This window comes from Coloeus monedula, assembly GCF_965178545.1.
Source record: "Coloeus monedula genome assembly, chromosome: Z".
NCBI lineage: Eukaryota > Metazoa > Chordata > Aves > Passeriformes > Corvidae > Coloeus > Coloeus monedula.
Genome location: NC_138822.1, coordinates 61558126 through 61577755, shown reverse-complemented (window position 1 = coordinate 61577755; position 19630 = coordinate 61558126). Strand labels below are relative to the sequence as shown.

Sequence of the window (19630 nt, the reverse complement as noted above, 5' to 3'; positions counted from 1 at the left end):
CAGTACTATTTAATATCTTCATTAATGACACAGATGGTGAGATTGAGTGCACCTTCACCAAGTCTACAGACAGCACGAAACTGAGTGGTGCAGTTGACATACCTGAGGGATGGGATGCTATCCAGAGGGGTCTGGACAAACTGGTGATGTGGACCCATGGGAATATTGTGGGGTTCAACAAGGCCAAGTACAAGGTCTGGCCCGTGGATCAGGGCAGCCCCCAGTATCAGCACAGCCTGGTGGATGAAGGGGTTGAGAGCAGCTCTGCCAAGAAGGACTTGGGTGTGCTGGTGAATGAAATGGTGGTTATGATTTGACAGTGTTCGCTAATAGCCCAGAAAGCATGGCCAGCAGGTTGAAGAAGATGATTCTGCTCCTCTACTCCACTGTGGTAACAGAGTCCTCATCTGAAGAGCTGCATCCAGTTCTGCAGTCCTCAGGACAGGAAAAACAGACGTGTTAGAGTGGTTCCAGAGCAGGCCACAAAAAGAATCTGAGGGCTGGAGCACTTTTCCTGTGAGGACAGGCTGAGAGAGTTGGGGTTGTTCAGCGTGGAGAAGAGAAGGCTTTGGGGAGACCTTGTAGCACCTTCCAGTATGTAAAGGGGCCTATGAGAAAGCTGGAGAGGGACTTTCCAGTAGAGGGCCTGTGATGACTTGACAAGGAGGGATGGTTTTAAACTAAAAGACATTTGATTTAGATAAGATACAAAGAAGATGATTTTATGATGATGGTAGTGAAACACTGGGCCAGGTTGCCCAGAGAGATGGTGAATACCCCATCCTTGGAAACATTCAGTGATGAGAGGCTTTGAGCAACCTAATTTGTGAACAGAAGTTCCTGCTTGCTGCAGAGGGTTTGGACTAGATGACTTTCAGAGGTCACTGTTCTATGATTTGCTTAGTGAGATTTTGTGTTTTCTGATTACCTTGATGTTTGGGGGGCTGAATCTTGACCTTGAGCAAGACTCCCAGAGCTGGGAGTGCTCTGGGTCTGTGTTCAGCAGCACTGTAACTTGATGTAACATGATCCTGAAATTCCAGGGTTTGCAGTTCGGACATAGAGTTCTGCCAGGCATTCTACTGGAATTATATCTAAGCAGAACATTGTTCAGCTATAGTGTATATTAAAGTATTATATTCTGTCCTAGGTACCCAGTTTCCTACAAATAACTTCCTTCTTAAGATGTTTGTACAAGAACTGAAGCTAAACCAGAGTTTTGATGTTTTTGCTGTTTATTGTGGCAATTTTATTTGTGACATGCCGTGTTCATTATCAAACATGAAAACTTCCTTTCAAAAAAAAAAAACCAATTGGTGGGTTGATTGATCTTGCTTTTACTGTGTGGCTTTTGTATATTCTTTTTTGTTCTGTAAAAACACTTTATGGCCTTTTGTGTTTTCCTTGTGGAAAACAACCTTGTTTTGTTTTTAAATTGTGATGTTTATTTTTATTTTTCTCCTTGGGTCTGTTGCAAACCACAGTTGTTCCAGGGACAAGGAGTGGGAACTTGGGTTTTGTTGGGTACCTTTTTTATTGCACTCCACCTCCCAAAAGGTAATTCTGCAGGGCTTTTCAGATTAGCAAGGTCTTTGTTTTTAGTAATTTTAAAAATTATTTGCTGTCTTACATGTTAAAGTCCAGTTCATGGATTCCACTCCAGCAAACTCATAACCAGGCAGGACCCAAGAGTTTTTGTTGTGTGGATTGTATCCTGTAAGGTCTGATAATTAACAAAACCCCACATCTTTATCCTCGATTTCATAGAAATGAGGTTTAAAATACAGATCTGTAATAAATCAAGAAAACCCAAACCATGTTCTAATAAATTATACTAAGATTTGTCTCTACTTTTTTCTTCAGATGATTGCAAAAGGAAAAAATGCTTCTGAGCTGTTTCCTGCTGTTGTGAAGAATGTTGCCAGTAAAAACATTGAGGTATTCCTCTAACTTGTTAAACATACTGTTATGGGAACTCTGTTTATGAAAATTTTATCTAATTGTATCAGACTTCAACATAAACCATAAAATCTCTGGTATCATGAATTTATTGAATTTAAATGAGCTTATTTCAATAACAGCATTATGATAATAATTTTATGTATAAACAAAGGAAACTTGTTGGGTGATTTAGAGGAAGAACATTTAAAAAAAATACTTAATTTTAGAAAGTTTGTGAAGTATGGTGGTAGTTGAGAAAAGTTATTGTAGTTTATTTGAAGTATGGTGCTTTTTGCAAAGCTTGGGGTTGAGCTACATCGTCTTTTAAAACATCTGTTGCAGATTGAAGCTGCAAGGTAATGGCTGGGTAAAAAAGTGTGTTCTTGCATCTATATCAGGTGTTATTAGACACTCAAGGCAGCTTGCTTCGGTATCTTTTTTTTTTGTTTGTTTCTCATAAGAAAGCAAGGGAAAAAAAATCCGTCTTGGACTAGTGAAAATTCAGATATCCAGAATGCTGAAGAACTGAGGTAGTGTTAAATGATGATGTATTTAAATCCACAGGGTTACTGTTGTACAACCACAGGGTGTATGTAGAAAATGTAACTCTGATGCTCACTAGCATTACTGTGCATACACTGACAGCTCCCCTGCAGAAGTGTCAAGAGTTATAGTCGACTTGACAAATGAGATTTCGATAAAAATAGCATCTGTAAGTTTATCGTTTGAGACCTCATGGTGCCTAACAAGCATCAGTCTGATGAAAGTAGAGTGAACATGCAATGACTTTAGTTACTTCCTACTGCTCAGGATCATAATTTTTGAAAAATGTGGGCAACAGTTGTTTGAAGCCTTGGATTTTAAGGAGAGAAGTCAATTGAATGCATGCTTCAATTTTTCTGTCCTCTTCTGAAAATATATACTTCAGCCTTTATTATTAATAGGAACAGAAAATTATTTTTTCCCTGGTTCATGGCACTGAAGATTATATTTCCTGTAATAATGCCTTCAACAAACTCCTTTCTCACTCTAACATGCTGTGATATAATGGGTAAAACATCAGTTTTCATCCGTATTTACATGGATGGATAGTGACAGTCAAGTTTGAGTTTAATTTTAGCTTTAAAGAAATTACTCTTTTTTAGCTACTACTTTGAAAACTTTGGGTTTTTTCATTCTTTGAGAGAGTGGATTTATTTGGCCAAGGCCAAATACTGAGCTCTAGTAAGTCAAGGAGGCATAAATGTGCAAAGATGCTAATTCAGGCTATTTCAGGAACTTACTGTATTAAAATAATTTTAGAAATTGTAATTGTTCTTTTAGTAGTAGGCAGTAAAAAGATACGGGATGAGAAATCAGACTAGTTAAATATTGTGTTTCACTTTAATTTGTGTTTGTAAGTTTTGAATAGTCTTATGTCCAGTTTTAAACAGGGAGACCTTACACCAAGGAGGAGTGCCTTCAACAATATTATTCATCTTGAGTGCTTTTATCTGTTGGGGCTGGAGCCACTAGTCTGATAGAGGCAAGACTGTCACAGTTCCAGGCTTTAAGCCCAACCAGTAGTGAAGCTGAGACTGTATCCCTGGTAGTGTATGCACATACACATAAGTATTGTATCTGTATATTTATACAGAACAAATATGTATGTACAGAGGCAGCCACGTAATTTGTCACAGGATATTCAGGTGAACACAAACAGCACCAGCAGCTTGGCAGTTCAAGATGGTCTGGTAGTGGGAATGTGTATATGTATACAGGATTCATGCACAGAGTCTGCCCACTGTCTGGCCCATGGATCTCAGTCACCCATGTTGTTAGCACCTGGACAAATGAGCCCCTAAGGCTGTAGCCCTTTTTCGTCTGCTGGTACAAACACCTATACACATATGAATGCCTCTAAACCAGGGCTCTTCTGGTTTCTCAATAACCGCTCCCTCATGGACTCACCTTTGGACACACAGGTATGTGTAGCTATGTACACATACAACTGGACCTGACCAGAGCTTCCTTGCTCCTCTACTATCTAAACCCCTGTGGTTATGCCCTTGAAGAGATGCACAAACACCCATGGTTCTTGCCCCTAGAGACCTACACGCCATGGGCTTTCCTTGGCAGCTGGATGGGACTTCACTGGTCTGTGCCATAGCCAGCTCCTCCTGTGGTCTCGCCCTTAGATGCTCACTTCCACACCTACTTCCTACCTAGGCCGCTTCACCTACTTGTCAGCTAGTGTAGCTTGATCCACTTGTACACCTGCACCCATTCCAGTCGCTGGCACTGCAAACACATCGGCTCGTGCTTGGTTTCACATGTTCTGGTCTCTTCAGTTACACACACGCTCATGGACCTTCTGGCCTGTGGTCCCAGCCCAGGTGTTTGCAGCCAGACCCTCACTTGTTCCAGATGCTGCCCACCCTGGACTTAGAGATCCCTATGGCTCGATGTCACATTCCAGTTGCTGGAGTTGTACTTAAGTCCCCTCACTCCTGGTCTCTCTAGTTGCTGGTGCCCATGGATGCAGTAGCCCTCCAGTCTGTGGCCTGACTCTAGCTTCAGGCACGTAAATGCATCTTCGTGCTGAATAAAGAGTACCTCACCAAGGAAAACAGTTCAAAATTAAATTTAGCAAGTCAATGTAACAGGTTGTGATATTCACATGCAGGGAACAGAAGGATAGATGTACCAACTATCAAACTGTTCAGATGTGTCCAACCATCTTATCCCTCTGTTTTTCCCTGACTTAATCCTTTCCAGATAATGTAGATTTCCCTTGCTTCTCCTTCACTTTAGTTCTTCCCCAAAACATCCCATGTCTTGTCTAAAATAACTCTTTCATCTCTGTCCCATGTCGGTACATGTAAAAGACCTTCAGTCTGAAAGGTGCTGTGGTGTTTGTTGACTCATGGTGGTTTTAACGCCTGGGCATAGGAGCTAAGGCTCTCCAGAGGTTGTTCTGGGAGGGGTGTGGCAGTGTATCCTTTCTACAAGTCCTAAATATGGTTTCCCTCCTATTACTGTGTTTCTTTCTGCATCTCTGAGCTGATGGTTCCTGTCATGGGTTTGGGAAAAGCTAGAGCAGGGTGTTGTGTGCACACATCCCTCCATCCCCTTTGTCTCTCTGTGCTCCTTTGTGGATGTGAAGATGAGGTTTTAGCACATAACATTAATTAGCAAAAGGCTTTAACTGATTATATTTTATGGACCTTTTCTCCTATTTTAGAACAAATAGACAGTTATGTGAATTCACATGTCATCTTCTATACTGTAGTTATATTCCCTCATTAATTGTTTTTCCACCACTTAATGCTAACATATTTGTGCAGGAAGAGACTGTTAGACTGAAAAGAAACCAGGATATTCAGTAAAGCCATCTGACAAGTTTCTTTATTAATTTGAGTTAGATGACAAGTTTAGGTCTTAGTGTAGGTGTGCTTACAACCATCTACTTAGACCTTTTCTGTCTCAGGAACCTTTATCGTGGTCCATTTTTTAGGATGCTTTTGATATTATGAGAAATTACTAGATTGTCAGAATCTTAGTACATTGATCCTGTTTTCTGAGAATGTTTTGCCAAATTTTTCCCTATTCCTAAGAGTTCTTACCCAAATATATCTGTACAAATTACTGCAGTGTGGGAGCATAAAATACATAGATTTATCTGAGTAACCATCAGAGTAGCTCAGCTGGTTAGAGCATGGTGCTAATAACACCAAAGTTGTGAGTTCCATTCCTGTATGGGCCATTCATTTAAGAGTTGGACTCAGTGATCCTTGTAGTCCCTTCCAACTCAGAATATTCTGGGATTCTGTGACTTTGTATCCGTGTGAATTTCCTGCCCAGAAATGGCTGCTATTTTTGTTTTTTTTTAAACCAGGGCTAAATGCTCTGATGCAGAAAAATGGAGATGAAGAAGTGGTAGAACGTTAATTTATTTGAAGAGAAGCAAAGGGCGTCTTATTGTTTACAGAACTGCCTTTTTTTTTTTTTTTAAGTGCATGCTGACCTCAGCTTGATTATTTGCATCAAGTCATGGATGGTAAGGATACAAAAAGTGACCTAATAAACAATCAGTGGTATAGAACAAAAATAAGTCTTCATCAATAATTCATGGATTTTGATGTGGTTATATTGATAAATTAATTAAACAAATCTGCCTGTGTTCCTCAAGCCTAATGTGCCCCTGTTATGATTAGCTTTATAGAACAGAGCATTTTAACATTGAATGAAGGTAAATGGTGAAAGAATAGTGTAGTCACGAAGCTCTGAGTGCTTCCATTTCTAGTCACAGAATGGTTTCAAGGAAAGGAGGCTTTCTTTGCACACCTGCAGTCATTCAGTGCACAGGCCTCTTGTGGTCAATGTTGATTGCTACTTCTCTATGACTGAACAAAAAATAATTTAGTATGGTGTGACCTTCTGTGATTTAATATTATGTTTTTTTGCCAGAATTGGCACAAAGATAGATCTTCTGATAGTGACAGTAATTATTAGCACAGCTGTAGTTGAGGGTCTTTCAGAATTTTTCATTATAAACCCCAACAGTCAGTTTACTACTCAAATGTAAAAAAATGTTTTCACTGCTTCCTGGGTATGTAGTGGTCATGATGGGGTAAACTGAACTAAACTGAATACCCTCCTCCCCAAAATCATAATGAGGTTTTCTTAGTCTTTGGAAATTGCATCCTTTGTAGTATGCTTATATTGGATCTTTTGAATGCTTGTAGTCATGCAGAGGTGAATCTAACATCCTTTGTTTCCATCCAAGGCAAGTGTTTTTTTAATCAGATTTGAACAGTGTAAGTTACCACACTTCAGCTGTAAGTTATATTCACTTTCAAATGTGTTAACATAATTGATTTTGAGTTTCAGGGTAAAATAAAATGGACTTTTTGAAATTCTTAGCTATTGCAGTTTAACCTATTTTCTATAAGAAAAAAAATAAGGTGCTCAAGTGATCAGTTTCCCCATGTCAACATCTTAGATTATTCAAGTCTTGCAAGTTAATAATATAAAGCAGTACTTTGTGTTATTAGCCTTCATCTGTCTGTTTCATTAATTAGGTAGCATTGCAGCACCTCAGGTGTTCTGTAGAACATTGGAGAAGCACATGAGTGCTCCAGGAGTCTGGAGCTTTTTCTTCAATAAGAAAATGTTGATAAAAATGTGAAACCTAGGAGTTAGTTTTATAGAATTCTAAAATTTTCTCAGTGATGTTCACTGTGGTTTTTCTTTTCAGATAAAAAAGCTTGTGTATGTTTATCTGATGCGCTACGCAGAGGAGCAGCAAGATCTAGCATTATTGTCCATCAGTACTTTCCAGCGTGCTTTAAAAGTGAGTGATTACTAAATAACATTTTATAGGGAATTCTGAGCTGGTAGCACAAAAATAAAAACATCTGTGTAAGTGTAGTATGGTAAACTAAAGCATGTAAACATCTACATCTGATAAAGTAGTTTCAAGTTATGTGATTGAACAAGTTTTTCTGACCTCAAACCTTATCAAGCAGCTAAGTAAGCCTGAAAGAAGTAAAGTTACTTCACTAAAGAAAAACAGCAGAATGGTGCTTTCAAATCCACATGCAAAACATTTCATTTCTGGAATGACTTTTCTCTGTATACACACACATACATATATATATATATATATATATATATATATATATATATATATATATATATATATATATATATATATAACTTGTGTATATGGAAAAAGACCCTGTTGTTACCATGAACCACCTGTGTTCCTTTTAGCTTACATAAAAGAAAGAGCTTTGTGTACAACAGAGAATTGAAACATAAGGAAGACAGTAGTACCTAAATTAAAATATTCAGTATCTTGCACATGGTACTTTTTCATTAAAAGCACTGAAAAAATAGCATTTTGTACTCTTTTGTTTCAAATGAGGTAACAATGAGAAATGGGATTGGACAGCAAAGTTTAGGATTGCCTTTGAAATGTGACTGTGGGGAGAAGAAAGATTTATTAAGTTTTTGTTCTGAAATTTGGCCAGTTTCTATATTAAGACTAGGTTTTTCTTGTACCCTTCTTGTACCGTAGGCTCATTTCTGTTATGTCACTTAACCCACACCTTGCATCTTGTTGGAAAATGTTGCAATCAGAGCACGTGTTGTGCAGCTGTAGGAGGATCCCACATCAACTAGAGGGTTTTCTGCCCTCTTCCCTTGAACTTTCATCTCAATGTCATATGTACCGCCTTTACTATCTCTAACTGCCGTGAAAAGCTACAATTCAGATGACTTTGTATCTGGTGTTTTTTGTGATATATGTATACAGTGAACACTCCTCATAGCATAACGCTTTTAAAAGCTGTGGGTAATGAGGACAAAAGGAGGAGTGATAATGTTGGGGCTGAGTAGCAAAAAAATAACTGGTGGTGTGGCAAGGGAGTAGACACCAAGCTAGTAGAGATTGTCAGCAACTAAAGAAATGACTAAGCCTGCTATGAATTATAGGTCTCTGTTCATTTTTTGTAATGTTTTGTTTCTCAATTTGTGATGATTATAATTCGGTTTTATATGTGGAGATATTTTTTTTTTTTTTACCTTCCCCTGTGGAAAGAACTTTTATTTTAAACTTAAATCACTGCAGATGAGCTTTGCAAACTCTGGTAGAAACATGATATTTTTCCAGAAATGGTCAAATAAAGGGCTTTCACCATCCAGACACTTACTACTTAGAAGCTTTTAAGATGAAGAAATTTTGAGATCTTAGATGAATTGATAATTAGGTAATACCAGTCTGAAAATATGTGTTACCAGCTCTCAGTCCTTGGGAGAAATGTTCTTTGGGAGATTGCATTCTGGCAGTACAATGAATTAATGATGCTGCAATTTCACTTTGCTAGATTTTAGAGGATTTAGTAGTTGATTAAGCAACATTTTTCTCTTGTGTTCCAAGCCCATGATAAATGGATAAAGTTTACATAACAGTTCATCCAATTACAGATGTGGGATCTCCAAGCTAACCCTAGTATTGTAAAAAATGACCAAGAACTGGGGCAAAACAAGAGAGGATAAGAAACAGAAAAAAGCCTCAAAACATTTACCCTAATATTTTGACATGTTTTTTAAAATTGTTTTTGTTACTGGCTTCAGTTTGTATCCTGCAGTAAAGTATAAAATGGATTTGTTGTCAAGAACTTGCGTGCGAATGTCACAACTGAGAACAATGTTTTCATTTGACATTTCTTAAATATAAGTAATAAAATTGAGCTAGTGTGTCTTTCAGAATATCTGAATTCCACTTGGACTGCAGCAAATATATCAGATTATTAAATAAAATACTCAGTTTTTTAATCCATAATTTACATATTGTACTTTCCAAACCAAAATATGGTAATGCTTTCCTTTGTAAAATTTTCAGATTTTCATAATATGTAATGTTCTCTTTCTTATTTTTACTTTTTTTTTTGTTTTGTTTTGGATATTTCTTCGTGTGAAGTGTGGCACATTTTATTATTAGCATGGCTAAATTCACTTGCAAGTTTGACTCAGAAAGATTTACATTTTAATGTGTCCTCACTAATTAGTGTAAACACAGCAGCGAATTTAATGGCTTTTTTCTGCACTATCTTATTTTATTTCTCCTCTTCACTCCTGTTCCTTAGGATCCTAATCAGTTAATCCGTGCAAGTGCTTTAAGAGTTCTATCCAGTATACGTGTCCCAATTATTGTTCCTATTATGATGCTTGCTATTAAGGAAGCCTCTTCTGATTTATCTCCTTATGTGAGAAAGAACGCAGCCCATGCAATCCAAAAACTGTACAGGTGAGTGATTCTGACAATTACTGAAAAAGCATTTTATAATAGTTGTGGGCTACGTTTGTAAAGACTACTGTGAGTTTGGCGTGTTTCAGATCCATTTCTTTAGAAGTATAGGGTGGGGGTAGACATTCTGTCACTCAGCTGGTTTGGTTGTTATTCAGGCAATTCTCTTGCTTGCTAGACTAACAGGATAATTATAAATATAATTTATACAATAAAACCTCATGCACTATATTTTGTTTTTTAATACACTAGTTATTTTCATCTGTGTAACAACTGTTTGGATGGGTGTTCTCAGAATCTAAGATTTCTCTGTTTCAAGTCTTGTATCTTTCATCCTGAGGCATTTCCCTGAAGGTAGTTTGCAGCACATGTGACAAAAGAATGCTAACTTCTAGAAATTTTATCTGTGCAAGTCCAAATCTTTCAGATCTTCCTCTTCTTCTTCAGAAATCCTTGCTGTGGAAGAGTTCTTAAAAAGGTGTGGGCACTGGTTTGCAGAGATGGGGTCAACAGAACCTGTACCTTTGCAAAACATCTCCGGGCATTTATTTTACTACTTACTTCACTTTTATTTTGTCTATGCCAAAAAGGGGGGGGTTGAGCGATGTTAGAGGTTCTGAATCAGGTAACCACCTAGTCACAAGGCGGAGCATGTGTTCCTAATGGGCATATACACGCAGCTATCTATACAGATTGGCAGAGACAGAAATGAGCAATCATGCAGACAATACCAGCACCAGCAGCCTTACTCTGGTGCTCTCTGGCTGATCAGAATACAGACCTATTAGCATGCCTAGACGTGTACAATATGGACCCCAATAATAATCCCAGGTGCTCAGTATTTCCAGTAACAGGCTTTTGATCCCCAGTCTCCCAGTCAGTGGCACATGCAAATGCATAGTGCTTGCAAACCTTCTGCATTTCCTACTACAGACTCCCTCAGGCAGGTGCGTACATGCCCAAACCTTTCACTGGAACACTATGAATCCCACAGTATCTGGATTTAGACACAAAGGCTGTGCTGTAGGAGGCCCATATACCTTACCTCTACTTCTCTTGCATTAGGTGGAGAGGAAGTAGGGAGAGAAACAGAGAGATTAAGACACTCAAATGGGTATCTGAATAAACTTCCAGACCTTAGAGTCTCTCCAGTAGTTGGCCTGGATAGCCTGGGGCCTTCTGGTAGACACAATCTCCAGTTATTGCACTCAGACACACACAGAGGTGTCTAGCCTAGATCTATGGCCCCACTTCAGTATCTGGCTTCCCAAGGCATGTAGTCTGGTTTGGTATTCTCAGGTACTCATACACGGACATACATACTTGCTCTGGTTGCTGGTGCTGCAGTTGTACAGGCCTGTATATCCCATGGTTAAACTCCAGCTTAGATCTGTGTATCATACATGTACACAGAATAGAGACTGCCTGTGTAGTCATCAGGTTCACAGCATGGATAGATAAGTGTACAGCAGCAAAGCATTTGCATACAACTGGCTTCTTTTATGCATCTCTCCATTTTCTTGGTTTTGTTCCTCCCAAGATCCTTTAGATCCCTCCATTTCCCTGCCTTTCATTTCTCCCATAAACATGCCACAGTAAGTATTGTATGATCCCAAAACCTGTGTCTGGCATTGCATAGTAAGTTTTAGCCCTGTAACTAGTAATATCCCTAAGTCTTAAAGATGCTCTGGAGATTCTGCCTTATGGTCCGTTCATTTCAGGACTGTAAGGCTGATGTCTTATCCATGGCAGCTCTCTGACAAACCAGGGTAGAGGCTCCTTCCTTCTGGTGATCTTTATTTATTTTTTTTTTTTTCTGAGCTGAGTGCTCTCATGTGATACCCTTTTAACATGTAACCTAACAAAAAAGAATGGATTTAAAGTCTCTTCCTGCTATTTAAGTAGGTTTTTTTTTCTTAGTAACTGGTTCCAGTACACAAAAACTTTTTGGCCTGAATTATTCTCTATACATACAATGTCCTTTTTTGCTGGTTTTTTTTTCCTGATAGTATCAGAACTCTTTGGAGGAGTTCAGCAGGAGAAAATGGTCCGTTAGTGGCAGCAAGGCACAGTAGTATCTGGTCAGCAGGCTATTTCAAGGAATTTTTACTGAAATTGATGCTTTCATTTCTTGTTTTCATGACAGCAAAGTTTGTTTTACTAGCAGATTAAGGAGTTCATTGGTAATTGGTACAAAACTGGAAAATGCTGAAATCTAATGATTAAAAATGACCTTTCATCTGTCATCTAGTCTCCAGATATGACTGCATCTTCAAATATAACTTGCATATTTTCTTATCTCTGTTTCATATGTTATTCTATGCTTGTATGATGTAAGTGGTAACATATGGAGGTCATCCTTGCAAATAGAATAAGAAGACAAGTTTTATGGTAAAAGGTAGAGCACATGGTAGAAAGCACAGTAGCAGAATCTGGAGAAACTTGCCTTACCTCCTTCTACTTTCCATGAATTCCTAGTGGTAGTAAAATGGACATGTAGCTTCCATAACGAAGGAAAACTAGTGAAACTAATGTTCTGTAAAGGTTTCCCTAATGGTTCAGAGGGCCTGTACATCCTTCACCAGTTTTCACTTCATGCAAGCATCCTAGGTGTCATAATGCAAGATTTCAAACTGCTGTAGCTGGAAATTCCTCCTTACCTGGACTAGAGTAAGCTTCGTGATTACTTCGAGTGGAGTTGGAGCTAAAAATTGTGTCCTTAGTAGTAGGATTTCGGAGCTGGTTATAAAAAGCATGTGAACTTACATTTTCATATTTTCAAAACTTACTTGTACAAATGCTGTATCTGATAATGCTGGTTAACCATGGAACCAAGGCAGAGAGTAATTTTCTTGGTCACTGAAAGAAGCAGCAGTATTGGAAACTGGTGAAGAGGCTATCAAATTCACCTGTCCGCAGGCAGACCCAGTTGGCTTGCCTGCAAGCAAGAGTAGGTAGTAGTTAACAGGCTATCTTGGCAGATGTTTAAAAAAGGTTCATGACTAGTAGCTAGACAATTCAGCAACACTCATCATACACTGGTGGCAAGGCTGACTATTGGCTTACTGCAACAAGTAAGTAATTTCACAGTACTTATTTTTAAGTTGGTCTGAATCAGAATCCTGAAGGGGATGGACTTTTGATATAAAGGTCACTCAAGAGTTAATATGCTCTCCTATGTCTAGCTACTCCGTCTTCTGCAACCATTTGAATAAGAAGCAGTAACAGTTTATTCTAATATGTCTGTATGCTTCATTTGCTTTTTCGGTTTTCCCAGCTTCTCTGCCTGTTTGATAGTTCTGTATTTCAGTTAGTGCTCTAGTCAGGGTTCTGGATGCAGGTTCGATACTCCAGTCTTCCTTATGTTTAGTGTCATGGTTTTTGGATGGCTGTCTGCCCTAGAAGAGCTTGTTTATTAGTAGTTCAATCAATCCTAACAGCAGGAAGCTTACGTATCAAGCAGAAAAGATTTCAAGCATAGTCTGAACAGCAACATTTGTGTCCAATGCAATCTACATTGCCAGGTATGTTGAAGTAATTTCATCACTGAAGATGTCAGACATTTTGCTTATTTCACTTAAGAGTGCATTTTGAAGATATTAGTAGCTTCTGTCTATCAGTTGAAAACTGTACTGTGTTGGCAGTGAGGTTTGGAGAAGGACTACTTAAAAGTCCCATCACTGGTATTACAAGATTTCATACTAGTACTACATGCCATAATGGGAGCAAATCACAGAGCTCTTCAGCCTCTTCTTTTATTTGCACTCTGAAAATGGCCCCTTCCTTGTCTAAAATATCAGGACAGTGGAGGGGGAGAAATGTAAATTCAGTTACTGGGCACCTTACTGAAGACTTTCTTGATCACATAAAAAAAATGCTTTTGCTCAAGTTTTTTAGCTGTAAGCACTCTTTTCTCTCTAAATTCTCTGCCAATTTTGAAAATTTGGAGTAAGACCTATTTGAAAGACTTTTGGCTTTTCCTCTGAAGGTTTTGGTCCTTGGCAGAAGATCCAGTAAAACTCCTTCTACAAAAATAGAAGTTAGAACAAAAGGTGATCATGAAAGTACATACGGAACAATGTACTGTTACTTCGCTTATGATGATAGGGGCTTCTAACAAAGTTTTGTTACCCATTTTGCATGTTCTAGTGTTGCTAGGTATTAGAGCCTTAGTGAAGTAGTACTCAGCTAGATAATCACTGTGAATCTGTACCTGGAAGGATACACCGTGTATTAGGACAGTCCATCATTCAGCATTAAAACTGAAGTATTCAATAATGACCAAATACTCTCTCACTTACCTGTAATTGTATCCATGTTGAAATGACTTCTCAAAGGCATAGAACTACACATCTCTATGGGTCTTTGTACTCAACTTTCTCTTTCTATTTTCTTCTGACTTGGCTTTAAATTCTTCTATGCTGTACAGATACATGAAGAGGAAGCAACTGGAGTGAAAAGTTGGTCCTTACTTGCCTAAGACGCGGGTTTGACAATAGTGGATATCTCTGGCAAATTTTTCTCTGCTCTTGTAATGTGAAAAGATACTACAAAGGTTGTTCCTTGCAACTTTTGTTTTTCCTCTGCTTTTGCTATTTATGTAGCACTTCAAGCAGTCTATTTTTTATTAGCTTGCGCACCAGCTTTGTATAGGTACACTTGAATACAATGTCCACATTTTTGAGTTCCAGTACTTCTGTATAAAATTAGTGGTTAACTTAAAAGTGGTTGAAGTCTTACTTGAAGCTCTGTGTTGATAATTAGATAATAAAAGTATCATTCTTCTCTGTTCAGATGTTCATTCACCACTGAATTATATTTATACTGAAATTCATTTCTGCAAAAGCAGTGAGAACTTTGTCACTTAACATCTGAAATTCAGTCAAGTTTTCTGTGATGTTGTTTGGCCTGTCTTAATGTTTTTTAGATCCTAATTTTTTAATGAGTTTAAATTTCCTATAGAACACACATAAAGGATATAAGATAAAATAATATTTATAATTTAATTTTGTACTCCTAACTTATTTTCAGTCACGTTCTTTTCCAATGAGTCCTTTGGAATACTTGATTTTTCTGGAAGTGGTTTCTTCAGTGTTCTTTGTTTCTGGTTTTTGTCTAAAGGTCAAAAAACCAAACTTGCTTTGATTTTGGATATGTCTGACCAAATTAGTTAAAATAATTTTATTTTATTTCTAGCCTTGACCCAGAGCAAAAGGAAATGTTGATTGAAGTGATAGAAAAACTTCTGAAGGATAGAAGTACGGTAAGAAACAGTTTTTGTGACACATGCATATATTTTTAAAGAGTGTACTCCTGAGACACTAATTCAGCAGTAAGTAATACGCTTTCCTAACCCTTGCCAATGTGGTTTTGTATGCTTTTAGATAGAAGTATCATTGTGTATTTATGCATTTATAGTATGACTGTAATAGTGACCATTCTTTAATAAGATGTAATTTTACTTGCATTATAAATCTGTTAATTAGTGTTTTTGTTAGCCTGTGTTTTATGTATGCTTCTTTAAACTTTATTTTGAAAATCAAAGTTATATAATAATATGAATCAGTGTGCCAGTGCACTTTTTCATTGGGAAATTAGTTTAATAATTTCAATTAGTTTGTAGTGCTGTAAGAATTTATTACTTGTGTTTGATGCACAGTGCGCCTATTGACATCCATCTATCTTGCAGTGTGTATAGTTATTAAAAAATTATATTTGCTATGCAGTTGTTTATTCTTGCCAGTATCTCTCCACTTCTGGTCTAGTAAATAAAGAGGTGTTCTGGTATAATTTCTGTAAATTTAACACTCCTATTATATTTTACCTGCCCTATGTAGCAACAGGTTTTCCATATGAACTCCTGGATGTCTCACAATGGTCACACACTTAATTTTGTTTTATTTTGCAAGTAAGTTTTCCACTTGTATCTAGAAAGGTAACTGATCAAAGAATCAAAGTTGGATTTCAAAGAGAAACCTGATTTGTAAATTAAAACATTCTCTTGTTGCAGAATGGTTAGAGGATCAGGGACATGGATTATTGATAAAGGGAACAAATCAATAACAGAACTGTACAAAGCAAAGGCCTGCAAGCAAAGGCCTGAATGAGAAAAAGCCTCCATGAGAAATGCCTGCGTGAGAAACAAGCCTGAGACCAAAAAGGGAGTTTTTAGGAGGTACAGTGCTGTTCTGATAAAGATGTGCTGACCATGAGAAAGGAGGAAAAACTTTGATCTCTCAAGACAAAACATAAAGCTTGCCAAATGTAGTCTTTTATCTAACCCAGTTATGTAGAAGTAAGAATGCGCCTTCGTAAGTTTAATTAAAGAACTGATAAGCATGTATACTTTCAATACTATATAAGTGCCTCTGTATTGCTAATAAACAAAGCTTGCTTTACCAATCACATTGGTTGTCTGCATGGCTTCCCCCACCCGAAGTCGGCATTTGGCACCCGAGCAGAGACTGGGACTTCGTTTTCTTGACTAAGGTGGGAGACCGAAAAGGCACCGATAAGCAGCGATCGGGGGGCAAAAGATCAGCAGCTGCAGGCAAGCGTCTGATCCGTGCCTGGACTGACCTACAGAGGGGTCCGCTGTATCGGCTGACAAGGGCAAACCTGGGAAAAGGCTGCACAAATCCTGTCGACAGGGATTGCGGTAAGACACAGATGCGGTAGGACACACATATGGAAACAGAGGTGACCCTTGATTTATTTTTACGCTTTTTAGAAAAGCGGGGAGTTAAGAAGTAAACCTTTTTAAGGAACTAGCTGAACCAAGATCGTTCAAAAAGAAAGCTAAAGAAGCAAAAGCTGTCGGTTTAACCTGGAGAGCAGTAACTGGCACTCTCGCAGAGATGAAAACAGAGAGGACAGTGGCCGCAGCTGCCATAGAGGCTTTAGAGAATAGCAGCTTCGAGAAAGGAACAGACGGGGGTCTTACGGAGCGGCGGGCAGAGACCAGAGCGGAGCCCAGGGTAGCACGGTCCTTTGGGCTGGCCGCGAGAAAACCGATTAAAAGCACAGCAGCACTTGTCTACTTACTGCAGGAGCTGCTAAACTCAGCAGGGCAGGATGTTATCCGTCCGATGTCTGAGAGAGTAATGGCCGCAAACGCGGAAGCAGAGCCGGCCGACCTAGGGGGCGGGGCACAGGCGGGCCAAGGAGACACAGGCAGTCCTGGTGCCTGGCCGAAAGCGGCAGAGCAGCCCAGAGGTCGTAAAGCCCGGCCAAACGCGGCAGAGAGCAACCCCCCTGTGCCGAACAGCGAAGTAACGTCTGGCTGCGAAGCAGCTTCTGTGGTTTCGTCGCCTGCAGAGCCAGAGCCAGCCAGGGCTGCCGGGGGTCAGCCCCAAAAGAGGGAGAAGCACCAAGAAATGATGCAAGAAGTAATCAAAAAGCTTGCTGACTTACTTACATGAAGCATCCTGCAGTTTATCTTTACAGCAGATGTCTTGTGTCCGAATGATTGCAATCAGCATCGCACAATTGTTGTTAACCCCTTCACAGTTCCTGCTCTGGGAACAAACGTGGAAACAGCTAGCACAAGAAGAAGCTAGCAAACATCAAGGTGACACACAAGACTCACTGTATGCACTCCAAGCTGACATGCTAACTGGAAGCAGGACTTAGAGGGCAACAGTAACACAGCTGACCATGCCCGTAGTAATTCATCAGTTGTCACAGACTCTTGCCCACAAAGCCTTGTTGTCAGTAGCCTTAAAGGATGCAACTGAGCTCTCTGAAGAGCTCCAAGAGCAAATGTTCCGAACACTTGCATTTGAAAATGCTAATAGGCAAACTAAGACAATTCTTGCCATGCTGCCCCAAGGAGCAGCTGTAAACGAGGTGCTCATACATGCTACCTGTGCAAAACAGTCATCTCAAACAGCTGCTTTTACTGCAATGCTGCAGAATGTCCTGCAACAACAGGGACAAGTCATCGCCGCAGCACTGACCAGAGGGGTGCCCAGCAAGTGGTGCTGTGCTATGCATACAAGACCCCGAAGCGAGAAGGCGCAGTCAGCATCAGCTCCTGAGGAAAGTGACGCCACTACTTCAACAGCTGGAACTCTGAGCCCTCTGTCCCGAGAAGCCTTGGGAGAGGCTGCAGACGTGGCTGAGTGAAGGAGCTGAGGACTTGCCAGATCCACCGCTCTCCATAGCGGGAGAAATAATGAGACTCTGGGGCGAATGTAACAGCTGCCCTAGGTGGTTGCTAGTGACTTGTGGTGGGTGTCGGGGAACTCTCTCCAAAGGCAAAACTAAGAAGGAGAATTGCATAAATTTTTAGGTATAGCTTCAGACACAGAAATAGAGTAGGGAATTAGTTTTTTGACTGTCTTGAGACAAGAGTATTAGTGGACATTTTCAATCAGCTGTCTGCCCCTTTAGATCGAGTGAAGGCAGTCAGTTTAGCTAGCATTTATGTTTTTGTCTGGTGCTTTAGCAGCCAGGGCTCACGCTATTTTGCATAAACTTGCTTGCTGGGAGAGAGATAAGTTAAACATAACTTCGCAAATGCTTGATGAGTTAAGCGTAGATGTTACTAGTGTTAGACATACAATATTACAAAATTAAGTAGCCATTGATTTTTTACTATTAGCTCACAGCCACAGCTGTGGAGAGTTCTAAGGTATGTGCTGTATGAATCTTTCTGACCACTCTGTCCTGATTCACAAGCAGATAAGTGAGTTACATCAATTAACCACCCAATTCCAGAAGGAAGATGGTCTTGGCTTAGAAGGATGGTTAAAGTCACTAGGTTTAGGACCATAGTTAGTTTCACTTGTGTAGCATTTGATTACTGTAGGACTAGTAATATTATTAATAATAGTGTGCTTACCTTGCCTATGTCAATGCTTGCAAAAGATGATATACAAAGTTACTACATCTGTAGCCAATCAAATACTGCCTTTACAAAAAGAAAAAAGGGAAATTGTTGCAGAATGGTTAGAGGATCAGGGACATGGATTATTGATAAAGGGAACAAATCAATAACAGAACTGTACAAAGCAAAGGCCTGCATGAGAAAAAGCCTCCATGAGAAATGCCTGCGTGAGAAACAAGCCTGAGACCAAAAAGGGAGTTTTTAGGAGGTACAGTGCTGTTCTGATAAAGATGTGCTGACCATGAGAAGGGAGGAAAAACTTTGATCTCTCAAGACAAAACATAAAGCTTGCCAAATGTAGTCTTTTATCTAACCCAGTTATGTAGAAGTAAGAATGCGCCTTCGTAAGTTTAATTAAAGAACTGATAAGCATGTATACTTTCAATACTATATAAGTGCCTCTGTATTGCTAATAAACAAAGCTTGCTTTACCAATCACATTGGTTGTCTGCATGGCTTCCCCCCACCTGAAGTCATCATTCTCTTGTTCTTCTTGTTCAGGTCACTAATTTAATGAACATAATCCTTTTTGACTAAGTGAAAGTATTAATAGGTACTAGACAGTGTGTTCATCTCCTATTTGCCAAGTGTTTTTGTAACACATACGGCTGTATCCTGCATTGTTGTACCACAGTCAAGGTGTTCAGAGCATAAAGGGTGCTGTTCTCTAAAAGACATCCTGCAACTTCTACTGAAGGGTTACTGAAAGAGGTGTGTTAGAACTTAATGGCTCAGCAGACAGTTAGTTAGGTGTCCTGACTTGACAGAGGCCTTTGAGCTTGTGTGAAGTTGCATATGCAGTGGTTCTTCATGTATTTTTTTGTTGTGGTTCATGCTCATGGTATACATGCAATCTGTGAATGTGGGATTAGATTGTTAACATATCTAGAGGAATAAAGGGCTAAAAAATACCACAAAAAAGTAAAATCCCTGAGTTTTTACTCTGTTTCCTAGGCCTTATTCCGTATGGTAAATGGTTATCCCACACCAAATCATTTACACAT

At 39.1% G+C, this 19630-nt stretch overlaps 1 protein-coding gene across 2 annotated transcripts in view; it reads left to right on the top strand.

Annotated features, from left to right (window-relative positions):
- The window catches only part of AP3B1 (adaptor related protein complex 3 subunit beta 1), a 164166-nt gene that overhangs the window by 18378 nt on the left and 126158 nt on the right, over positions 1–19630 (top strand). For both annotated transcript variants that reach the window (XM_082301503.1, XM_082301502.1), the window contains exons 3-6: positions 1864–1938; positions 7181–7276; positions 9576–9736; positions 14933–14999. In XM_082301503.1, coding sequence (XP_082157629.1) covers positions 1864–1938; positions 7181–7276; positions 9576–9736; positions 14933–14999 — 399 coding nt within the window. The remainder of the gene's footprint in view (positions 1–1863; positions 1939–7180; positions 7277–9575; positions 9737–14932; positions 15000–19630) is intronic.